A 24,199-nucleotide genomic window follows, 5' to 3' on the forward strand; every position below is an offset into this window, starting at 1 on the left:
CTCATCTTTCTGGGATAAGTCAGTTATACAAACACTTAAGAGATTCTGAAGCGGGATGGGGGGCGAGTATCATCTTCCATACTATTTCCTCCACCCTCAATACAAGGAGATGGAAGCTTGAAAGAGGCAGAAGTGAATGATTCACAAGCCAGAAAATGCAGTTCGACAAACCCTGCATCTCCTGAAGATGAGGCTTCCTATTTGTAATTATCTCAACTTCATGTTGCAGCCTTCCAGGGATCAGTGATGGATGCTTTGCCCTTATGTAATACAGATGAGAAGTCAGCAGTAATTTGGTAAAAGTGAACATTTAAAGGGGCCAGAAGACTATTCAGTCCTACCTATACACATTCCAAACAAGTCTGATGATCCCTCGAGAGGCAGAACATTTAGGATGTGAACTCTCTATGGTGTATCTGTAGCAAAAACCTCATTTGTTTCTTAATGCTTTTCAATCCAGCTTTTTGGAAACACAGTATCTTTTCTCCCAGTATGATCTGGAAACAGTACTGCACTAACAGAACTTCAGAATGATGATGAAAAATAGTTCACCCCTGAACCCTTGAGTAGAATTGTAGGAGGCCAATACGAAACTACTTCTGTAGCCTCCTCACCTTCCTTTCTGCATGTAACAACCACAACTGTTTACCACTATCTGTCCAGTGTGGCAGCCTAACCTTTGAAGATTAAGAAGCCTGAACCAGCGTGTTCAAGTTACCTCCTTCTGGTATACTCATGATTGAGAGAATCAGACAGAAATCCTAGCAGCTCGAAAGGATAAACAAGCTCCTCAGTGAGAAAGTAGTAGCCTTAAGGTGCTGGAAGGTGTAGCATGAAGAAGGGCAACTGACAGGAACTCTTCATGGTAAGAGGTTTTAACAGAGCTGTCCTGCTAATTGGAAAAGATGAACCCAAAATGAGAGGAGAGTATCATTAAGCAGCAAGACAAAATTGTTTAAGGAAAGTCCTTAAGGAAGTAAGAAGCTAGCCCTAACTACTTTCAGCAACTGAAATCCTGAATAGGTGGGCTTCAGACCGCAGCTGAAAAGATTATGAAATAGAAAAAAAAAAATCTTGAATGCTAACCTAGCAGAACCACAGAAATTAGTTTGACTCAAGTGACGGGCCATGTCACAACAAACACATAGGAGAAAGCTGCAAGATCAGGAGCATCTAGAAGGATATATTCCAAAAGGGCAAGTCAGATTCAAACGAGGAACATATATGTCTCTTTTTCAAGGGCAGTCTTTTTTGTGCTTCCATACCTACTCACTGAGCAACCATAAGTGGGATCAGAGTGCCTTAGCCTCTTGTACTGATTCAATTCTCAAGACTGAGCTCAGGAAGGAATAGAAAAAAAGCACCATGATATTAAAATGCTTCTGAACCTGCTGATTCCTTCCAATTCTCCCTTTGAATGGGGCCTAGCTGACCCTCTGAACAATTCATTCTCCTGACTACTAACTGGATATCCAAATCTGCCAAACCCTTCTGTTGTCCAAGAGATGAGCTCTTAGTTAAACTACTGTATATAAGCAATACAGTCATTATCCTAAGTAGCTGCTGTCCTTTTCATGTCATAGGAGTGGATTAAAAACCTACTGCCAAACGCAGGATCTGACCTACACCTGCCATACATTTCATGATTTAAGAAATGAATAATTGAATATTCAGTTACCTACCCATTTTCAGTAGCACTTACTACATATGGCTGTTTCTCAAACTCTCTTGCTTTTGCCAAGCAAGTTACAGAAGCGGTATGGCCAAAGAGAATTTCTTTAGATGAAATCTAGGAGAATAACACAATGGTTTAACTAAAACATAATATTTTCAGTATGAACTAAGGAGATCTAAAAGCTAGAGAATACTACTTGTAGATATTATTAAGGAGTAATTGTCAATATGCTTTATATTCTATGTTCTTCAGTCATGTTTCTGGACTGTATAAAGATGTGGATGGATTATGCAGTTTGCATAAACTGCACTCTTTATATTCACTGTAGTCTAAAAACTGCACCTTCTGAAGAATTTATGGAATGCCAAACATTATAAAACATGCAGTGTGCAGAATATCTCTGGCCTTCACTCTACAGCATGAAGCAGAAGTGGCAGAGTGAAGTAGGGAATTAATACAGCAAAGCTCTTAATCGTGTGTTTCATACAATGTGCTTAAGTAATCCCTTTGATTAGCTTCACTGCATGCAAAAATCTTAATGGAAAGTGGTAGCCCCATAAAAGTGCACACTAAAGTTTCAAGCTATATTTGAGCACGAATGGGGCAGTCAAATCCGAAAAGAACAGAACTATAGTTCTAGGAATGCAGAATAAAAAATTTGAACTGCTTTGATTCTGTTTCATTCTCAGCAAAATAAATACAAAATAGTCAAAGCAATAGCAAATATATGCCAGGAGGCTTGCAGCTTAATTATACCAAAAATATATATTTCATCTTACTCCTCCCATTTTCCTACAAGTGTTTCCATTGTTAACCTGGTAGAGCGCTTTGGTTTGATAAATAGATCTTTCTTCCTTAAATGACAGGCCACGCTCAGCAATTGATTAAAAAAAAAGAAAAAAGAAAAAAGACTTTACAAAATAGGAATCATGATAATTGTGTATGTTTACTTGTCATTACTCACAAGACACAATATCAAATTATAATGCACAGGTCATGATAATCTATGAAAAAAATTTTTCCAAAGTCTGCAAATAACTGGTTGTTCATATAGTCATTTCAACACTTTCTCTTCATGAGTTTCCTATAACAAATATCACCCTATCTTTAAAACTTAATCTAAGTAAATGCAAGTCTGGATGATACCATTGTTAATAATAAAAGATAAAACTCCAGTCTGCCTGTTTGGCACACTGTAGCACAACGGACACAAACCTTTAATTCTGATGAAAGATCCCAGAGGCATATTTGTCCTTCTTGACTTCCCGTAACTATAGTCTGCTGGTCATCTGTAATCATAATAGCAGTGATGCTGTGAGAGGGAGCTATTTTCCCCCACACTGCCACAGCCTGTGCTGATACCTTCATAGTCAGCACCTGAAAACAGAAAAAAGTCATTACAGTTCAAAGTAACATGAAATGTAAAAAAAAAAAAAACAAAAACCAAAAAAACAAAAAACCCTGAACAAAAAAACCTTAAAGGAAATTTAATCAACGTCTGAAAAGAGGAGCTACAAAATACTGCTGCAAAATAGTTGATGAGGCATTGAAACATTTTCTAGTTGTTGCCAACATCACACTAACACTTTCATTAACATAGTTATCCACTAATAGCTTAAATATACAGCCAGACAATGATGTGTCCCTATTTTAAGTCTAGGCAGCATCAAACAAGACCAGAGTTAGCAGGGACCAGTACTATCACAATATTGAAATATCAGCAACAAGAGTTATGTGCTGCCCCACACAACCTGGCTTAGTTCCAATGAGCCCACGTCACTGTCTTCTTCCTAATTTTGGTTGCCTCCCCTATTCCCTCCAACCAGCCATGCTGCTCATCCTCAGCAGCTAACTGCTGGAGCATGAAGATGGCACGGGAGCAGGATGTCAATGAAGAGCCTGTGGTTCCTAGGACGCTAAGGCAAGAGAAAGAGATAATAGAGCTGTAAGGGCAGTGGGTCAAGGATGAAGATAAAAATGAGGCGCAGGACCAAAGCACTATATCCTCAACCATTTAGTGGCTTCTCCTAGAGATAAGACCCAAAAGAAAGGTGGAGGCAGAGTTGCAAGCTGGGAAACAGAGAGAACGAACACATTCTGTCTGCTGCTCAACTCGTGAGTCCCTTTTCCAAAAAAATTTGTAATATAATAGATTTTAGTCACTACTGAGAAAAATTGATTTAATGGAATTGTCTGAAATGACTACTGGCCATTAGTTAATTCAGTATAGATTCTCAACAACTGCATTTCCAGAAAACTATTTTGGTGTCTGTTCAAACACCAGTACTTACAAAATATCCTGAAGTCCTCCTTACTAAAAAAGTCTAACTTCACTTGTTTTGAAATTTGATGCCTGCTCCTTTTAAAGCCACCTCTGCTTGCTAGCTGAATTCTATACTTGTTTTGCTTCAAATAAAAACTTTAAGAAAACTTTCTCAGTTGCCTCAAAAGTCTTCTGTCACATTGTTTGCTGTTCAAGTTCCCATGTTTGCAGGCATCTAACATATTTCTAGAATATTCCCAACAACACCTTCAAATTGAAAAACCAGCAACTACCTAATTATAAGTAATTTGGCACTTAACTAATCAACTCACTTAAAAAAATTCATATGTATCTTATTGTTAAGACTTTTCAGGGGACCTAGTAACACACCCAACAAGTATGTCTCCTCTGGTTCAACTTACATGACACAGTTGATTGTTAAAAACAGACACAGATGAGCAACATCTTTAGCATCAGTGTCCTCATATGAAAGAGCCCTACACTAAGCTGTCAATGTCCACCATAGTCCAAATGCAAACAATCCCCATATATACAAGTCAGCTCTATCAAAACTCCCAAACTATTAACTTCAGTATACAGCAGTCTCCAGCACTCCTTCCCTGTATCCTATGATGGTTCTTCTCTCCTTCATTTTTCTAGAACACCTGTACAGCTGCTTCTGAAGCATCTCTGTTTACCTCTCTTCCTTTTCAGCTTTCTGGAGAAGATGCCAGAAGATTGTTGTCACCTGCTTCTAACTGCTGTCAGAGATGCAAAGGGTATGAAGTTGACTTGTGCTTGTGAAGTGACTCCTCTGAAAACTGGAACTGAAATTCCCTTAAACTTTACTGAGGGCAGTTTTGACTACTACCAGTATGCAGGTGATGCTCAGATAACTGACAGATATTGACCAATATCAAGAATGTTTGTATACATCAACATGTTATTCCCAAGCATGAGTGAACAAGAAACAGATTTTAAGCTCTTCAGATGCACCATTATCTGGCACCATGTGAATAAACAAATATTTTAGTTATTCTTTTCAAAATACTGTATGTCACCTACATTTTATCCAAACAGCAATAGTACCGTTGAAAAGATACTTCAGAGAAGCCACTTTGCAGCCACTAAGCAAAATTCACCTTTTGGAGGTGTGCTCCTATTTGTCCTGAAGAAAGGAGAGACAACAGAGCCCTCAGGACATCCTTAGCAAAGATATTTAAAATTAAACAGGTGCCAGTAATAAGGCACTAGAACAGTGCAGTTGGGAGAGGTCAACCAAAAGACATGACATTGAAGCTGAAACCTTGGGAAGAGAGACAGAAACTGGGTAGAACAAAATGCATGGCAGCAGGTAACAGCCAGTCAAAGGTAGTAACACAGGAGTGATGCAAAGTGACATGAAAAGCAGTTCCTGTGATAATTCAGAAGAGACCACAGGACAGAAACAGAGCACAGAAGCAGCCTTTGAAGCTACGTTTAGAGAAACAGTAATACAAACTCTTGCTAAATCCAGCACAGTAGCAGCTGAAAGCAGGGACACAGATAAGACAGATGGTCTTGCTTCCTGACAAGATGAGATGAAGGGCTCAGCTACTGAGAAAAAGGGCTGAAAAGGCTGGTATGGCAGACTATCAAGGTCCTGCCATACAACCTCAGCCAGAACATCAACAGCAGAAGAAGAGAAATCTAAGAGTAAATTAATTGAGGTCAAGAGTTTATTAGGCTAAATCACATTTAGTTTAATTTTAAAGCTCTCTGTGGGCACATCACAAAATACTGAGAGATATTATTGATCTCAGCTTTAGAATTTGACTTTTCTAAAACTTTTTTAAGCCTCTAGTCACATGAAGTATTATGCTTATTGGTGAACACTGAAGTCGTTTTCTCTTCCAGTTCATGCCCTGAAATGAAAGTTGTTCTAGACAAACTCTAATAATATGTTTTCAGGTAACAGTTAAGCAAAGAAAACTCACCATTTTCATAGGGCTTATACAACGGTGGCTGCCAAGTTAACAGTTTGATAAGCCAAATCCTGAGTCTTTAAAATGCATTTTCTTGCATATCATGTAGTCATTTGCACTTGTGCCATGGGATTGTTCAATTAGCATAAAACACCATAAGGCAGCAGAATTCAGGTTTGTCCTGCATTGAATATGAAGTCATAAATTACATCTTCTTGTAAAAGAAGCATAGAATAAAGATCAATATTCTTAGCAGAAGACCTACTGCTGAGCAAGTTATGAGTAATAGAGAACTCAGAGGATCATCAGAAGTCAAAAATGAAACAAATTGCTAGAATTTGCTAATATATAGCTGATCTATTTGCACACATTTGTTTTAGATCTCTATGAGTGTCATGAATTAATAAACAGCTACTACTACAGGCAAAACATTGGTTATAGAAGAGAATTAATTTAGACTGAAATGTTACAAGAACATTTTGGACTTTTTCCTTTATATTATGACTGAATCATAAGAGAAACAGAAAACAGAAGGTATACAAACTTCCATGTCAATAGAACAGTCCTTGACTTTTTTCTTTCGCTTCTTGTTTAACTTTTCTTTGGATTAAGATATTTTGACACACAAGGTAAGTATTTTGGATGAAATCTTTGCTTCTAGGAATACATGACTTCCCAGAAATACTGCATACTCACATGCACATATCCACATTTTGTCTATTTATCTTTATCAAAGTTATTTAGTGCTGCTGGTGGCACCTAGAGCATACTTTTATTTTAATAAAATCAACAGATATTTATCAGACTGTTCCTTTAAAAAAAGAACTGTTTCCACAAAGTCAAATATTGCTCAAGGCATATCTGAGCTGCATGTAGCTTATCAGCACGTGTCAAATTCCTCCAGCTCTGCCCACTCAAGCATGTCTGATTAGCAGTATTAACCCATAATTCAACTTTAAATCAAGTTCCTCAGTCCTACTCCCCATTTCTCTCTGCTTACAACCTAATAAACGTATTTGCTTGTCCTGCCCTTACGATCACATTGCCAAAAAGAACTCCCTCATGACTGTAACAAAAATTTCCCTGTTCTTAGTTAAAACCATACCAGTTTATCCCACCACTAACTTACCGAATCTCTACCATCCTGTCTCTAGTTCTATAATACTTTTCACACTGAAAATGCACCACAAACCTCTGTTAACTTGGAAAATTATCCCAATTTGCACACCTTCAAGGACTTTGGCTGTACTACTTTAGCAACTTTGGACCATTTGTACAGCATTAAAGTTTAATTTGAAAAGCAGAGTACACCACTTCTTATTCTACAGAGCTGTGAGGTATTTAAAAGTCTAGTCAAAAGTTTTAAGGGGCCAGAGACCTGACCTTGAACACCTTTAAGCACATATTAATGCAAGGCCTTTCCCGCATCACTCGTGTTTTTTTTGACTGGGACTGGTCATGAACTGAATAGAATGAAAAAGGTCAGATTATACCATAAAGAAACAGTGCCATCATAACTCAACATATGCTTTCCCCATAGAGCCCTAATTCCAGTATAGTAAGCATATCTTGACTCTGCCTCCTCTACTGACCTTAAAAAAAAAAAGGTTTGCTAGCTTCTCTATTAGGCCCATCTCAGACCGTCCAATCACTGCTGCTATTTAACCTCAGGCACATTTTCTCAAGATAAAAATTATAATCCTAAAGCAGGTTGTTTGGGAACATATGGGTTAGAATGGAAGAGTTCCTTAGGAGCATGCATGCATATGTGCTCACGGTGATCTGAAGTGAAAAATTTGGGTTTTCTTTTGCCCCCACTGAAGTCTGTGGCTCACATTCCCTATTGGTCTTGTGTTTACATGCAGAGTTTACTTAAAGGAAACTTTCTAGCATGAGACATCCTGATCAATACTAAACTATTAACTACAGTTATAAGAATCACAGTTCTTTATAAAGAAAATACATACCCTGATATTTAAATACATTCAGAATTCATCAGTTCTCTGATGAATGAAGGTCCTTAGACCAGGAACTGAACTTCCCAGTGACCTAATCTCAAACAGTTCACATAATATAACACATGTTGCAACAGAAACCTCATTATCATAGCTACAGCCCATAACAAAAGCTTTACAGCTTATTTATAGAAAGAGAAAAGATTTTGGGCAACAAAAGATCACTTTACAGGTAACAGTCAACCTGACAAAATACCTTTTCTGAATTTATATTCATACTTATTTCATGTTTCACATGCATCCTAAACTATCAATCCAAGATCAGTTGTTTCAAAGTCCAGTTAAATGTGTAGCAATCATTAAGAGCACAAAAAAGATGCAGAGATTAGCTTGCAGTCCTGAATATATTAAGGGATTGGCAGCATTTAACTGATTTATTCTATTAAAAATACAAATATTTGGAAAAAAAAAACCTCAAATAAAACAGAAGAGATGGGCCAAAATGATTAAAAACAATTATTGACAATTTTATAAGAGCAGCATACATTTTATCAGTCTAGCAAAATTCTATTTGCTCGGACTTCAATATTCTTGATGGACAAGTAAAATAATATAAATTCCCACCACCACCCCACCTTTAGATTCATCATTGAAGTGAACTGTTAGGAAATAAATTTTAGGCAGAGCCTGGTAGGCTTTCATGACAAATTCCTAAGGTTTGTGGTTCCTAAACTATCTCATTCTCCTATTCCTGTCTATTTAGCTTTATCTGACATATTCTCTCTTACTGTCTATACAAAAAAATAAAATTTACCAATACTTTTGTACTATTAGTAAAAAGCTAATTACTTTCCTTAAAAATAGCTTTGACTTGCAGTCTACCAATCCATTCTATATTTCTTTCACAGCTTTCTCAATTTACTTTATGATGTAAATGTTGCAATCTCCTTAAGGATGTTCTATATTATCTCTGGTGATCAGCAAAGATATAATCTTTCCCAAACTAAAAAGTCCACTGTCCACAATACGTAGCAAGGCCATCTAAGAGGCATAAATAATAAAAATATATTGCATTTACAAAATACTCAATAGAAGTATCCAAAGCACAAAATCTAAAGACACAGAAGTGACACAGTGCTCTTTGTAAGCCTGCAGATGTACCACACTGATGTTCATGACACTGCTCAGATTTACTATTTATATAAGTTGCTATTCAGAAGCCTATTGTGTCCATGAATCTGAAAATACAGTTTAACAATACTTCTAATTTGTGAAGCAGCAGGGTACACACGCATTTGTGTAGGTGCTAGCAATGGAATAAATTAGAAAAGAGAAATACAATGCTGAGAAAGATGCTTAACAGAGAAATGGAAATAGAATGGAGATACAGAGGCTACAGGGGAGAAGGCAGGGTGTGCAATGAGGAAAGGAAAAAAGAACATATATGAGGCTAGATAAGTGAAAAGGGAATGACAGCCAAAGAAATGACACTAAAAACAGCAAGACAAGACAAAGGTAACAAAAAGAGATTTGAATTAATAAATAGCAAAAAGTAAAATAATAATTTATCAAAATATTTTTAAAGACAATTAAAAACTGGTTTGTATTTAGCACAGTATACAATAGAACTAATAACTAGCTCCTTTAAGATGTGGAGTCTGCTCTCTGGAGGTGCAGCAGCAAAAATATTTCGTATTTCAAATATTTTACTTAATATATCTAATGAGATAGCATGCAACAAGTAAAATACTCCAGTAACCGACATTTCTATCCAATGCCCCACTTCCTCATGTTTTAATATATTCTACCAAAACCCTCAGTAATTCAACACCTTTTCCTCTACTTTGCTTTTTGCAGCTCCATCCTGGAGACCCTGCCTGCCACTGCACTTCCAGTTTAAGATTTAATGGGACTTCCCTTGAGACCTGTCAGGGCTACACCCTAATCTGCTGGAGAAGTCACTGTTGAGTGACACCCAGATCTCCCCTGGGGTGTGAACATACTGCTTTTGCAGTCCAAGGGAGCAAGAGTCTGGGACCAGGAATCAATACAACCCATTTTAACTAGCAAGAACCACCTAGTAATACCTTGTTTGTATTTCTTGAACGAGTGACACAAGAAACACTTATTTCATTCCACACAATAATTCACCACAATCAGAAGGAGCACAGTAAGGGCAACACCATCTCCCAGCTGCTGATTACATCAAAGGTTTGCAGCACAAATTCAATTTTATGATGTTAATCTCAGCCTGCCACTCAGAAATTTTCTCTGAGGGATATGATTTTTCTCTGGATTTCATTTTAAGAATGATTTTCTTCTTCTACAATCAATAAAGATATGTTTTCATCAAAAGACTCTATCTTGGCAGAATTCAATTGGCCATCTCAAAACCTTTTGGTGACACAGTATTAATTAAAATAGTTTATGTTGCACCTAAGCTGGAAAATGGGGCAGTGAAAACAACAACTCAGAACACTTGTGCTTTACACACTGTCATAAGGTACAGTAGAATAATCTTCACCTCCTTGAAGTTACTATTTTACCTCATAAACCGTTACATTATTTTAAGCTTGCTAGAAAAGTGTCACAAGATGCTCTTTTGCTAAGTAGAAAAACTAAAAATGCCTGTAAAAATACAAATTCCCACTTTCTTTCAGTGTTATTAAAGGCTTCAACAACAACCAATGATATAATAGCTGTTTAAGCATGTCAGACAACAATTAATACACGTGAGCTAGCTAATTTGGCTTTAAGTCACATATATCAAGGATGTGGTATATATACAAAGTTTATTTGAAAAAGAAATACACTATACAAGTGTGTTTGGAGCCATAAAAGATGTCTTTAAAGAAAAACAACCACATTCGTTTTTACTGTCTGAAATACAGTGTCTGAATGTCCTATCAACTACCAGAATAGTTATCTACAGGAAATGAAATGTTGCTTAAGCACTATACAGAACTACATATATGCGAATTATTTGCCACCTCCAAAGCCTTCAGCATACAAATAGTATTACTTAAGTCATGTTCAGTGGAGTTACTTATATTCAAATGGTGAGATGCTTTGTTGAAGCAGAGTTTCAACCAGGTTCCAGGACATTCACTCATCAATTCTTAGAGGAAAGCACACATGACAGAAAAGGGACATCAGTTTCTGCAGAATGTAAGCTCTGATTTCTACAAAATTGCATCTTTCTTACTTAAGGAGAGGTTTTAACCCTAGTTTTATATATATTAAGTTACGCCTACCTTTATTGAAAGTAACAGTTTTCCACATGAGAAAGTGCTGCTTCCTTATGGTAGTAAAGAGACAGCTCCCTACATTTTCTTAATTATAAATTCTCTTATGAGCAGAGAGACATTTATGTCCTTTAAAGAGTCAATGATCCCAACATAATCCCACATGAATCAAAGGGTCTACCAGGATGGTGTCAACTCCAAGTTTATGGCCTACATAACTTGGAAAGCGTAGAGAGTAATAAACTTTAAGTCTGTGTCAAGACTTCCCATAGATGCAAGCAAAAGTCACATGTAATCTACAGAAGCTTTGATCCACTTTAATTTCTATGAAATATCACATATTCTGTAATGAACTAGCCATAATTAAGCCTACAGAATTCATTCTTGTTTACGTTGCTTTAACACAAAGGATATAAAATCTGGCAAGGTCAAGACACATGAAACCTAAAAAAAACCAAACTTACACAAATCTCAAATAGAGGCAGTGAATATGCATCAAAACTTTAAGTCACTCATTTTGTCTTCCTTAAGTGACCTTGAACTCGTTTAAGATAAAGAAAAAACCCTGTTGGTCAGAGAGGTAATGTTTTTGGTTCAGCTACATTGTACTCTGGAATGTTTAAATAACAAACAAAATTGGAATCAGATGCTGGAAATAAAAAAACAAAAACATTTTATCAGCCTTTAGTTTCTGGATAGCGATGTCATGATCACTAACCAGTGGTATAATCAACTGCATCACAAGGATTTCCGAACTCTGAGAATAAGAACTCCTTATTTTTCTATTTTGCTCTTTGACTACTCTTAATTACCCAACAGGCCTCTCTGCAGTGTTCTTTGCTATGGGGCATGCAGCTGTTTAGTGTAAACAACTCAGATGGATTTATTATATATACACACAGTCAAATCTGCTTAAGTAAAAAGACACTGTTTAATTATGAAGCAGAACCAAAGTCCAAAGCTGATTCAATACATTGCAATGCATGGATTGCAGGTTTCGTTACAGTAAACTTCTAATTTTAACACTGAAAAAATTTTAATGGGAAAAACCCACTCTTGTCATGTAATCAATCCCACTCAACTGACACAAATATTTTGAGCAGAACTAGCTCACCACAAGAGCCATTTTTGCAATGTGAATTCCCAAAAGATCATAGTTCTGTATTAGTGGCATTACTGACATGCTAAAGTTTCATAATATATTAAGAAAACACTACTACTGTTCCTAGCAGCAACTAGAAAAGTAATCATGACAGAAACACTGTAAGGCTCTAAGTGAGCCATCCTGATTAATTTTGTAATTGAGCAAGTCTCAAAAAATCTCGAGCCAGAACCATTTTCAAAAGAGAACAGAACTGCTGTAAAACAAATATAAATTTATTTCCCCTCTGAGGTTTTGCATCTACTCAATAAGGCAACACAAAAGCATTTTCCCATTTCAATGAGCTAATATTTTGAACTCTGATGTATCTTCACATTACTGCTTTTCTGCAAGAAGTTCAGCGAATAAGTATAGTCTAAGACAATTGATAGAATGTATATAATTAATTAGATTATCTTGGAATCACAAGTTTCAGACATCTAACACCATGAGGTTAAATAGTCGATACTAAACACACAGAGGACCAAGCAAAACTCCCAGAAACTTGGATGAAATTTGCCCAAGAAAGAACAACCTGCCGCAGCAGTCAAAGAGGCTCAGCGCCCATGAGGAGAGCGCGGTGCTCCCCAGCATCCCCGCTCCTCTTGGCCACGGCAAAACCCAAACCCACCCTCCATCGCCCTCCTGAGGCGCCCGAGGAAGCAGAGCCCTGCGCTCGTCGCCCCCAGCCCAGCCGGGCTGGCGGCCTGCGGGGAGGAGGACCGGCCGGGGAAGGCAGCTGAGAGGAGCCGTGCCTGGAACCGAGCTGAGCAGGCGAGGCCACGGCACAGCCCCTTACCTGCAGCCAGGCACCGCGAGCAGGGGGAGGACCGGCCGGCCGCAGCAAGAGCGCAGAAGGGGAGGGGAGGGAGGTGTGATGGGTTTTATGCTGCTCCGGAGCGGCTACACCCGGCCCGGCCCGGCCCCGGTCCCGCCCCGGCCGGGCGGCCGCGCCTGGGCCCCTCACGGCGGCCGGAGTGAGGGCGGCGCGGGCCAGCGGGAGCTCGCCCTCCCCAGCACCGCCCGCAGCTCGCGCCGTCCTCTCAGCGCCCGGCGGCTCCCACAGCTCGCGCCGCCCTGCCAGCGCCCGCCGAGGGAAGGGGTCTAGGGGTAGCTTTCTGCCCCAACAGCCCAGGACGAAATACGGATCAGAGAAAGAGTACGTGGGGTTAAATTCGGACTACGGCCCCCCCACTCACCCACCTGCCCCTCTGCACGCCCCCTCGCGCTCCACAGAGCCGGGCGGGGCCGCCCCCCACCCAAGCCGGGGTGGATAGTTGAGGGCCCAGCCTGACCCTCAGAGATTGCCCCCCCTCTGCAACAAGGCATAAGAAGCTTTGAGTGTTCGCCCTGCTTTAAATACAGTGAAAAGAATATTTCTGCTAGCAGGAGTCGGATGGCGGTGCAACAGTAGGTGGTGCTGGTTGTCCTAACGAGGGGGTGCAGGTGCGGGCCGGCGTTGGTGAGGGTGCTCTCAGGGTGGAGCTTGATTTCCCACAGGTGTGGGCATCAGCAGCAGCTACGGTGTCAGTATTTGAGGGCAGGAAACCGTTAAACTGGGCACTTTGTGGTATGAAAGGTATGGGTTATTGAGGGTGTGAGTTTCTCAATTCAAGTATTTCTGCTTGAAAGCAATAAATAAGTTATAGTCAATGAATACAGTAAGAAAAGGAAATACATTGTATATTTGTTCAAAAATCTCTCTCTTTTCTGTTCAAAGGCCAGTCCCAGAGAAGCTGCAGTCTACAAAAGGTTCTTAGGAGGAGCCAAACTGAACTGGTTGTACAACATACATGTGAGTTCATTTTAACTGCTGAAATACTTAGTCAGAGCTACATATAGGGCTGTAAGGAAAATAATGAGACTCATTGTTATAAAAAAACTTCTTTTCTCTAAAATTATGATTTCCTGCATTTGTTGCCTGATAGTTTTTTGAAATACATAGGGAGTTGGAAGGTTTTTAAGATATTTAAGTATGGTTTTTAAGTATATTTTAAGATATTTAAGTATATTAAGTATATATATTAATACTTCTCCTATTTTAACGTAATAAGTATAGTAGCTAAAGTATGTGTTGTTTTTATTTTAGTATTATTATTGAGTTTGCATTTACGCTAAGACTATTTTCCTGAGGCATCTGCCTTGAGATGAGTAGTAATGCTCTAAAATGTGTTAACATAATTAAAGTCTGTATCTATGGGCTATACTTTAGAAGTAAGTGAATACAATAATAAAAAAAAATTAAAGAAAATAAAAGTATGTAAAGGTTGTAACACTTTGAAACATAGTTCTCCCAAACTTTTGTTTTTGTTTTAGTAGTTCTGTAGTTCAGATTTCAGGAGATTCTTAATGCAATGAAATAAAACCCTTTAAAGATGAGTCTTAAACCATTTCATCTTATGAATGATTTTGTGTAGGTAAGTAAATATAACTTTTATGGAAAGGGTGGTGTTTGGTTAGGTTGCATCAGGCCAAGTGAAGAACACTGAAATATATCTTAGGTGAAAACTTACAAAGGTACTTTTTTTCTGGCCTTGCTTCTAGGGATTTTAGTAGTAATCTTACTGAAAGCAAAATGAGATGATACAAGTCAACTTACTTTAAAAGCAATAATGTTATTTTTCTCAGAAAAGATGAACTCTGTCCCTTTAAAGTCAATAGTGATAACTGGAACCTCATCTAAAGTTTTTGTAGCTAAGAGATGCTTATCAAGAAAGTGAAATAATTGTATGAGACTAAGTAACCTAATGGATAAACTACATATTGCTTGTGCTTTTTTGGCACTTTGTGTGAATTGTGAATTCTGCCTGTGAACCTAAATAAATAATTTTGGCAGCCTCTCCTTAATCATCCATAGGTGGAGGCTTCCATAAAAAAAACTGTCACATACATTTTAGCACAACTGGACACAAAGGGAAGGTCACACCAAAGACCTTAATTGCATCCTATGCTCAGAGAGGGTCGTGAAACTGTGTGATTTCTATTTTGCCTTTCAACACCATATTTGTCACCTTGGTAAAATAACTCATTCTATAAAAGTTGTACACATAATAGTACCATACCATTTAAATATATTTAGAGGTGCACATTAAAAATACTAGTTATGAAAGCTATATGTATCATATATACTGCTTCCACATGTTAAAAATTATCCCCCCAAAACATGTGGATTTATTTTGCTCTATATATATATTGTCTACAATATAAAGCATTGTGTTTAAAAATACATAGCTTTTCATCGGTTGTAAATGTGGTAGCATCTCAAATTACAAGTTATAAGCACTGATCCTACCTGAAAATAAAACCTCCCACACCTTGTCTAAAGTTCTAATGTTAGTAATTCATTTTGGAAAGAGCGATTGAACTGCTACAGAGCTAAAACAGGTAAATCATTAAAATAGCATTTTTCAGTAGTGACTTAACACAAAGTATGTTTTTCTGCACTAGCTTAATAAGGGTGAATGTTGAACAAATTTCCCGAACCTGCAGCAGTTTTTGTGTATATGATTTAACTTTGCTTAAAAATAATTTAACTTGTACCAAACTGCTAGAAACTGGATGTATGCCAGTATAAAATGCCCACATACAAATGTGTGCTATTATAGCCAAATTGATTTACCACTATATCTCAAGCTAAACTGATGTAACCTATGTCAAAAGTACTCAGGTAAGACAGATTTCAAATCACAGTGTAAGCAATAAAAGTCTTCTGCTGCAAATTGTATTATTCACATACCACTAGTCTTTTAAAAATAATTACTTGATTCTAAAAATAAATTGTGTGATCTATAGATATCACAAGATTTTTAAGATAGCATTGTTCAAGGTTTGGGAACTCTGTTGTAATGTTTTTTAAGAAATTAGAAAGTGAGGTTTTGATGCATGTTTCAAGAACAAAATCTAGAATTTTAAGAGTAATGCCAAAAATGGACTTGCCTTAAGTATTAGAGTGAACCAGTTATTGGAATCATTTCCATAACTTTTGCCTGTTATTTCTGAAAGTGTTGATATGATGGTCAGGTTCACAGAAATCTGGTTTATCTCTCTCCTTTTCCTGTGAAATGCTCCCTTGCTGTGTCCCTTTCTCACTGTCCCTGGTTTAGACATCTCATTATTTTCTTGAGCAAACAGAATTGCTGGATGCTGCTATTATGCTGCTGTAAAATCCCATATAGGCCATAGCAGTAGTATGAAAAGTAATCAGATGAGGTTAAAGATTTGCTCCTTTAATTATTTTTATGATGTTTATGATGTAAAAACTTTTTTTTAATGTAAGTAAAAATACATACATGCATTAAGTTGAAAATTTTATGGCAAAGACAACACCCATACAGGATGATAAAATTACACAGATTAAGTATTTGTATATCTTTCCCTGTTTTGTGGCACTGGTTCTTGGCAAGAACCTGCATTATGGGAAAGCAGAATGAACACAGGCTACCAGCAGTGATATCAGCTGGGTTTGCATATGAAAACAAACTGTAAGAGTTACCTTGGCTCAAAGTACTTTTTATGAATAACTTGTGATGTTTACAGAATATTCTTGAATTAAAATCAATAATGAGTCATAGTCCAAGTTAAATGTATCGCAAGTTGAAATATCACACCTGACAACTGGTAAGGAAAGGGAGAATATGCACAAAGAAAATTAATTAAAACTGGTCACGCTTTTGAGCTCAACAGATCACTTCTTTCTATTGGAGAAAAGAGAGATCTGTCCTGGACCATTGGATCCCCACAAGGGAGGGAAGGGCACTTCACAGATGAATACATACACAGGAAAAGGGTGTAGGCATGGGAAGAAACACTTCTGAAGGAAATAAGACTTCTTTTCAAAAGTGAACTTTCTGCATCAAAGCTACAGTCATCAGTTGCTGGTTGTATTCTTTGGATATTACTTTCACATGCTGTTGCAAGAGGTTAGCATTCTAACTCTAGTTCTCTTCCAAATCTTTGATCTGACAAGCGGACCACTTAATCTCATTTTATCCAAACATAATTGTAGCAGAAGCAGTAAAATGAGTTTTTTGTGAAGTATTTTTTCAGATTCTTTTGTTGAAGAGGATTTATTTTGTCTTGGTGAGCTAGCACTAGATTCAGAAATGCCAAGTTGCATTGCAGACTTGGGTACTGGTCTACTTGGAGACATTATGCGGCTAATTTCCCCTGTTTTATTTTCCTCATCTGTAATTTAATAAAAATTAGATTTTCTTCCATTATGAAAAGCCTTGAAACCTATTAATGAAAAGCACTTAAAAAAAACTTTGAAAAAAAGCTTTTATACGTGTAAAAAGTTGGGCCTGTTTCTTATGATCTGGGGTTGTGTAGGTACCTGTACATTCCTATTTCTCACTAAAAATAATCTTGGCTCATATAATGAGCCAAGACCATATAATAATTTTATGGTTTCATAAACCATATAATAATTTTATTGAGACCATATAATAATTTTAGTCTCAGTTGTGATTATTGTCATTTGATAATTAATTTCTCCATCTTTCTTCTCTTCAGCTCCTTTTAAGGAGTTTCTTCTTAATCTGAGTAGGCAGCAAAGTAGCTTCAATAAACTAAAATATTTATTTGGCCTCAATTAGCAATCAAGGCATGTTTTTGAGATGAATACAAGCAATTAGTGGTTAACAACACTGTTGACAGACGTCACATACCGAAATATGAAACAGCATTAGCTTAGATTACATTAGGGGATAGTTGTCAAATACTGAGAATTTATTGTATTATCTTATGTATAATGTGATGAAATATTGATGAAAAGATGTCACATTTCATGTCACTGGAGCTGTTGTTTTGCAAAGATAAGCTATGGGTATGTTCACCATTGGATATACTTCTGGAGACTTAAGAATCCTGTTGATTAAATCAGTGCTTTTATGAGAATAAATGCTATTTCACAAATTGCTATCAGACAAAAGGGTGAGATAAGTCTATACCTGTTACATTCTGGAAATAAAGCAAAGCAGTGTTTGTTAGTACAGAATTCAATCTCTTCATGTCTTTCTTACTGGATCTACAAACTGTACTTTTTGATTTAGGTTTTTTTATAGAAAATAATAATGCCATAGCTGCTAGGTCCAAAAATAGGGCAGTTTCACAATATTATAAATTTTAAAATACAAGTAACAAGTATGTGTTTGCTTATTTATTGTTACAATAAAGGAGTGTAATATATGCTTTGAGATGCTAGAGGGAGCAAACTGAAAACAAGGAGGAAACTGAGATCCTATTAACTGCTTAATTTTGCTTGGAATGCGAAACGTGATTGGTTAGTGTTGAATTGCAGTTTAACTCCATTTTAAGCTTCTAGAAGTAACCTTCTTGTTTTGTCCTTCTTGAAAATATTCTTAAAGACTTTTTTCTTGCTGTAATTACTCACTTCACACTTTTGCCTTGCAAGATTATCTGCATGAAATAGGTTTAGGTTTTTTGTGTTTTTCTGAGGAAAAGTGTGGAATTCTAAATTAAATTTTAAAGGGAAAAGCACAAGGGAATTGTTGTAACAATTTTTCCCAATTTTAAAATTCCTCATAATAAGCATCATGACCACACCTTTTCCAGTATTCTTGCTCCTGTAAGACTATATAATGTAGGCAATTATAGCCGACACATTTGTGTCTAGAAGTTACTCACTTTATACTTTTGTGGGACATGAGAATCCAGCAGAAAGAAATTACCTATTCTGTCTTTCTACAGAAGGAGGATAGGAAATATTTGGGTTTCTGGTAGGTATGTATTTAATGTGTCTTTAGGGTAAAAAGTGAGATTTATTTTTTTTAAGAAAAGGCTGAAAGTGGTGAGCTATTACAGATATTTTAGATATATTCATTTAAGCACTCCCTATATGTTCATTAAACAGAGATACAAGAAATAAAGATCTCGCATACTTCTTGATTTCCATTATGGTTCTGTGTCTTTTCTTGAATATAAGCCTTTTAAAGTGAGCTGAAGAGAGGATTACAGTTTTAAAAATATGGGTACAGAATTCTCACAGTTTAAATGCAATCATTGAGTGTTCTACGAATGGAGAATTTTTGAAAACATTAAAAAAAGGCACATTAACTTTGCAGCATATGTAACTAATTGTAGACTCATAAGATTACTAGGGCTGACTGGGTTAGAAAACATTCTGCTAATGTGCTAAATCACAGAGTAGTCAAACTAAGACTCTTAGTCTGTTTACTTAGAAACATTTTTTCATTTAAGGGTCAAGATGGGAGAATTAATGAGCCCTACCTAATTTCTTTATAGGAGCTTTATTCTGCCACCTTTTTTCCATGCGGACCAAGTCTGCTGACACTAAGATAGTCAACAAGGTTCAAGCACTCTACTAAATCACAAATTCAGAGGGATGATAATATGCATACAAGCATACCTGAAATGATGAAAAATGGCATCTGTTTGAGATTTATCTTTAGGAAGAGATACACAGGCCAAAGTAACAAATCCGGTGCATAAGATAAATAAAATTCAATTCTCTGAAGAAAATATCAAGGTAAATTTTCTATGATAATTAAAAAAAAAAAAAGTACTGGATATGTTTACTATTCAGATGTGTATTTAAATCGAGGAAAAAATGGACAAAATATTTTTGTCATCTCAAACTTTTCATCTGTACTATGAAATACAATTCTGTATTTCGGTACTTTTTTCCCCTTTTTGGTAATGTCAAATGTTTAGTGTGCTGTGTTTTAAGAGATAAATAAGATCTGAAAACATCTGAAGTTCATTCTGAAATGAGAAATAGTTGCAGTTTTCCAGAGCAGATCAGGCTCGAGCCACTAGGTGTCTCTAAACGTAAAATAAACGTAGTCAAGAAGGCAGCTAAGACTACATGAGAACATGTGGAACAGAGACGCAAGACACTGGAAAACATTTCCTTTCATAGGGAACCAACCTGCGCTTTTAATAATCAGTTGCTGAGTAGAAATGCTTGATTTGGCCTCATGAGTTTCTTTTGAAACTTATTCCTCCTTAATTATAATGAGCACAGTTTAATTTTTGCATGGCAGTAAGCAATTTTACAGAAATCATACCACTGAGCAGAGCTACTGTGAAATAAAAACATTAGAAAATCTTGTTTAACTTAAAATAGATTCCAAAAGAAAATAATTTTTTCTTTACGAGATTTGTATTTCTTTGCATTGTTTAGGGTAGCTTTTTTTGATCTGTCTTGCTATACAAAAGGGACATGCGTTCTGGGGCATGTGACTTCAGTGGTCCAAATGACTCCATGTTGAAGAGACAGAGGTCACAGTGGGGGCAGAATAGTATCCAAACTTAAGGACTGTAATCAGAGTATGTGGTCCTCTTCCCAGTTAATGTAATGGTTCTGGTTTATACATATTTAGTTTCTATTTATGTAAAATAGTAAAAATATTTTTCTTTCCTTTGGTAGCATTCCTAATGAGAAGATCCCAAAGCACTGGATAGATGTTAATTCCAACACTATTTTCATAAGACAGGTAACAGATAGTTTTTTCAATCTTTATGAAATTGGAGTCAAGGAAGGAGAGATGTGAAGTGACATGCAAATTTGCACACAAAAACCTTACGGTTAATTTGGACTGAATAACCTATTTTTTCTAAAGCTTAGGACCAAATTAAAAATGATACAGTTTTCTCATTAACTCCAGCTATTCAATTATTGAAAACTTTGAAATTTGTGGCACTTATTTATAGTTGAAATATCACTTTTCTGTAACAGAATAAGAATTAACCTGTGAGATAAGTCTGTTTTTAGTCTAATAACCTACTAGCTCCTGTGACTCACAAATGACGGGTAGAATATGAATTTATGATATGTTATTGTATTTTTCTTTGTGTTAAAACTTCATCTTTTTTTTTTATTGCTGTGGCTTAACTTTTTGTTATTAATCTCCAAAACTGTAGTGAATAGATATTTCAATAAAATTTGTATCTATGTACTTGATGGTTAATAACACATAACGCTTTGAAGGAGGGCTCTTCCTTTGTTTCCTGTTGGAAAAGGGTAAATGGAGTGCATTGAACTCATTTATCAAGGTGATTCTTGTGAAGCCCGGAACACATCACCTATTATCCCTAGCCATAGTTGTGCCTATCTTCTGGAGGCAAGGACAAAACTGATCTAATTTGTAGTTCCTATCTTCAATATTGCTCATAGTTTCTCAGGGTCAGAAATCAGCTGATTGATTTTCTGCTTATCCTGTCGCTTTGATGATGTATCTCTTGATAGCATATTTTGTTACTGAGTTCATTATTTCTATCTTTTATCACTTATGGAGTCTACTGAAAATTATAGTATACACCTGGGGATGCAGAATCTATACTTCTGAAAGGTAGAAATGAACTGGCTGGAAAACCTGATTTTTTTTTATTATTTATTTTTCTTGCTTTCCTCGTTGAATTCCTTCTCGTTGGTTTCAGCTTTCTTTGTTGTTATGACACAATAATGATATATTGCTGTTTATCTTTGAATTTGATCTGAAGAGTGCATAATTTTTTCCCATAATAGACAAAAATCTTCTCCCACTAGTTCTTATTTTAAGCCAATGATTGACTTCAGGGGGAAGGCAAAAAAAGGAGTGTATCTCCTAGTCTTCTGAGGTGCCTGGTATATTTCTTCATGTGCTAGTGTGAAGAGATGCCGATGAATGGCGATCAGCTGAAAATTTCAATCACTAATTTGCAAAGGAGCAAACTCCCTTTCTTCTCAAGGGAGAAATTTCAGAAAAAAGATAGTTAAAATGTTGGTGTTCCAGGGTCATAAGTTCTTTAAAAATACACATAAGTTAGCATAAAAGTGAGCAAGAAAAGATGGCTTCATAATGTTCACAGATAGAAATGTAGGGGATGCACGGAAACTGTTCCTCCACTCTATATTTGTAATATCAATTGAAATTTGGCTAACTTTTTTTTTCCCACCAAGTTTATTTTTTATAATTCGCTTCTATAACTAAGATATCTTAAAACAGCAATAGGTTGTGTTTTCATTTTGCTGTGAAAGTTGAGCGGTTGTCTTCCACATGTTTTTGCAATCAGTATTCCAATGTGCTCCTTTCCTTGTTTTCCTTATGCAACATATTATATTAAAACCTATGAGTTCATGACCATAGTTGTTGCATTACAAATATCCTGTAGGGGAGGAACTTCCTGAGAAGAACAATATGTAGTATTAATGCCAAGTAGGTAAATCATCAGACTGAAATCTCCTTGCTTTTGGTGAATTAACTGAAAGATGTTGGCAGTCTTCAGTTTGCTAGTATGTGCTATATAAATTCACATAAAGAGAGAGAAGTAAAAAAAAAAAAAAGGCAGATTCTCATTTAAAAAAATAGTACGTAAGCTCACAAATTAAAATAATTGTATCCTCCTTATATCAGTTGAGAATTTGGATTGAAAAACAGTTACATACATCTTTTGGAAGCAGATGACTCAACAGTGTCAGGTATCGGATGACACATCCTTAATAACAGCATTGTACCTAATTACTCTTTTCTATTGAATAGAGAGGAGTGAAAGCATAGACAGATTTTGATATAGCTTAGATAAAAATGCAATGTAAACAATTCCTTTTGTTTCTTTTTTTCAATATCTTTCTAAATTCTTGATTCTGCATATAGATCTGCAATGTTGGGACCTTTTAATTGGAGTTAACTTATAGGACTGAAATGTAGTATCAGGCATTAAATAAGAAATGGTAATATGGAAAAGGGAAAACATTGCAGAAGGCATGACTAAGTAATAGCGTAATTACTTGAGGTACTGAAATTCTCAGTTTGCGAAACATGCATGTTGTACTGCAGCTTCTACTTGTATGCCCTTTAGCCAAACACCATTTTGACAGCTTGTTCCAGCTCAGTACTTTTCATTATTCTTTTATTAAATATAATATGTGCTTTTTCCAAATGAAAGAGCATTTGCATGTGCCCTGTTTTCAGTCCACAGTGACCTTCTCCCTGTGTTCAAGTATTGTCTGCATATTTTCTACTGTAAAGTCATAAAATCTTTCCCCATTGCATATGTAAGAAATAATCATGACATCACAGTAAATAAACCACAACGACTGCTGTTTCTGCTGGAATCCAAGGATTCAAGGAGAAAATCAGTATTCCACATGAAGAGCCCCAATACTGGGAAGGTGAGTGGGAGAAAGGAAGAAGAGGAAAGTTGGCACAATTTCAGAAGGATACGGAGATGCAGCTGTGTAACTTTGACTCATGCTAAGGCTTACCGTGGACTGTATTTACTGAACCTTAAGTCAACAGTGATTAGATTCTTGTTCCAAGTAAATATTTTTTTCATTTGACCCAAATGCACACTTGGGATCAGATTCTCAGACAGTATGTACCAGACTAGCAAGGTTAACTTCAGTGGAACGCTGTTGCTTGCATAAGGTGGAAACGTGGCTCTAAGACTATAAGACTGCTGTGGGAGATTTGTTCAGAATAAATATTTGTTCAGAAGAGAGATATGCAAATATATGAATCTAAAACACAAGACCAAAAAGTAGTATCTTAACAACTTCACATTATGACATAGTAGCATGATCCTAAATCAACAGAAGTGCTAGATGTTCCTGGGAGCGGGGTGGAAATCAAGACTACACGTATGTAGAGTGACTGTAGACTTTCATGAAATGCTGCACGAAATTTTCTTCAATGTCACACTTAGCAGATTTTTGACCTTTCACGCTAGCACAGAATCACAAGGAAGGAATGTCTCAAGATCTAGTCCAACATCCTTGCTTAAAAACAGGGTCAGCAAGAGGAAGTTGCCCAGGGTTGTGTCCAGTCAGGTTTTGAGTATTTCCAAGGACAAAGACTCCACTTCCTCAGTGTTAAACTACCCTCACGGTAAAAATGAGTTTTCTTGGTTCAGATGAAACTTTGAGTTTCAATTTGTGCCCATTGCCTCTTCACCTGTTATTAGGCAACCATGAGAAGAGTTGGTCTTGTTTACA

General features: G+C 36.6%; 1 protein-coding gene across 4 annotated transcripts in view; it reads right to left on the reverse strand.

Annotated features, from left to right (window-relative positions):
- WDR72 (WD repeat domain 72) overlaps window positions 1–13,141 on the reverse strand; it is a 122,065-nt gene extending 108,924 nt beyond the window's left edge. For 2 of the 4 annotated variants that reach the window (XM_054215050.1, XM_054215053.1), the window contains exons 1-4: window positions 13,043–13,115; window positions 5,915–6,083; window positions 2,891–3,052; window positions 1,683–1,789 (exon numbers count right to left, since the gene is read on the reverse strand). In XM_054215050.1, coding sequence (XP_054071025.1) covers window positions 1,683–1,789; window positions 2,891–3,052; window positions 5,915–5,923 — 278 coding nt within the window. In that variant the 5' untranslated portion in view covers window positions 5,924–6,083; window positions 13,043–13,115. Of the gene's footprint in view, window positions 1–1,682; window positions 1,790–2,890; window positions 3,053–5,914; window positions 6,084–13,042 lie in introns of all 4 variants that reach the window. The other 2 variants (XM_054215052.1, XM_054215051.1) reach the window with 2 other exon arrangements.
- Window positions 13,142–24,199: the final 11,058 nt, after the last annotated feature.

This window comes from Rissa tridactyla, chromosome 9 (genome assembly GCF_028500815.1).
Source record: "Rissa tridactyla isolate bRisTri1 chromosome 9, bRisTri1.patW.cur.20221130, whole genome shotgun sequence".
Lineage (NCBI taxonomy): Eukaryota > Metazoa > Chordata > Aves > Charadriiformes > Laridae > Rissa > Rissa tridactyla.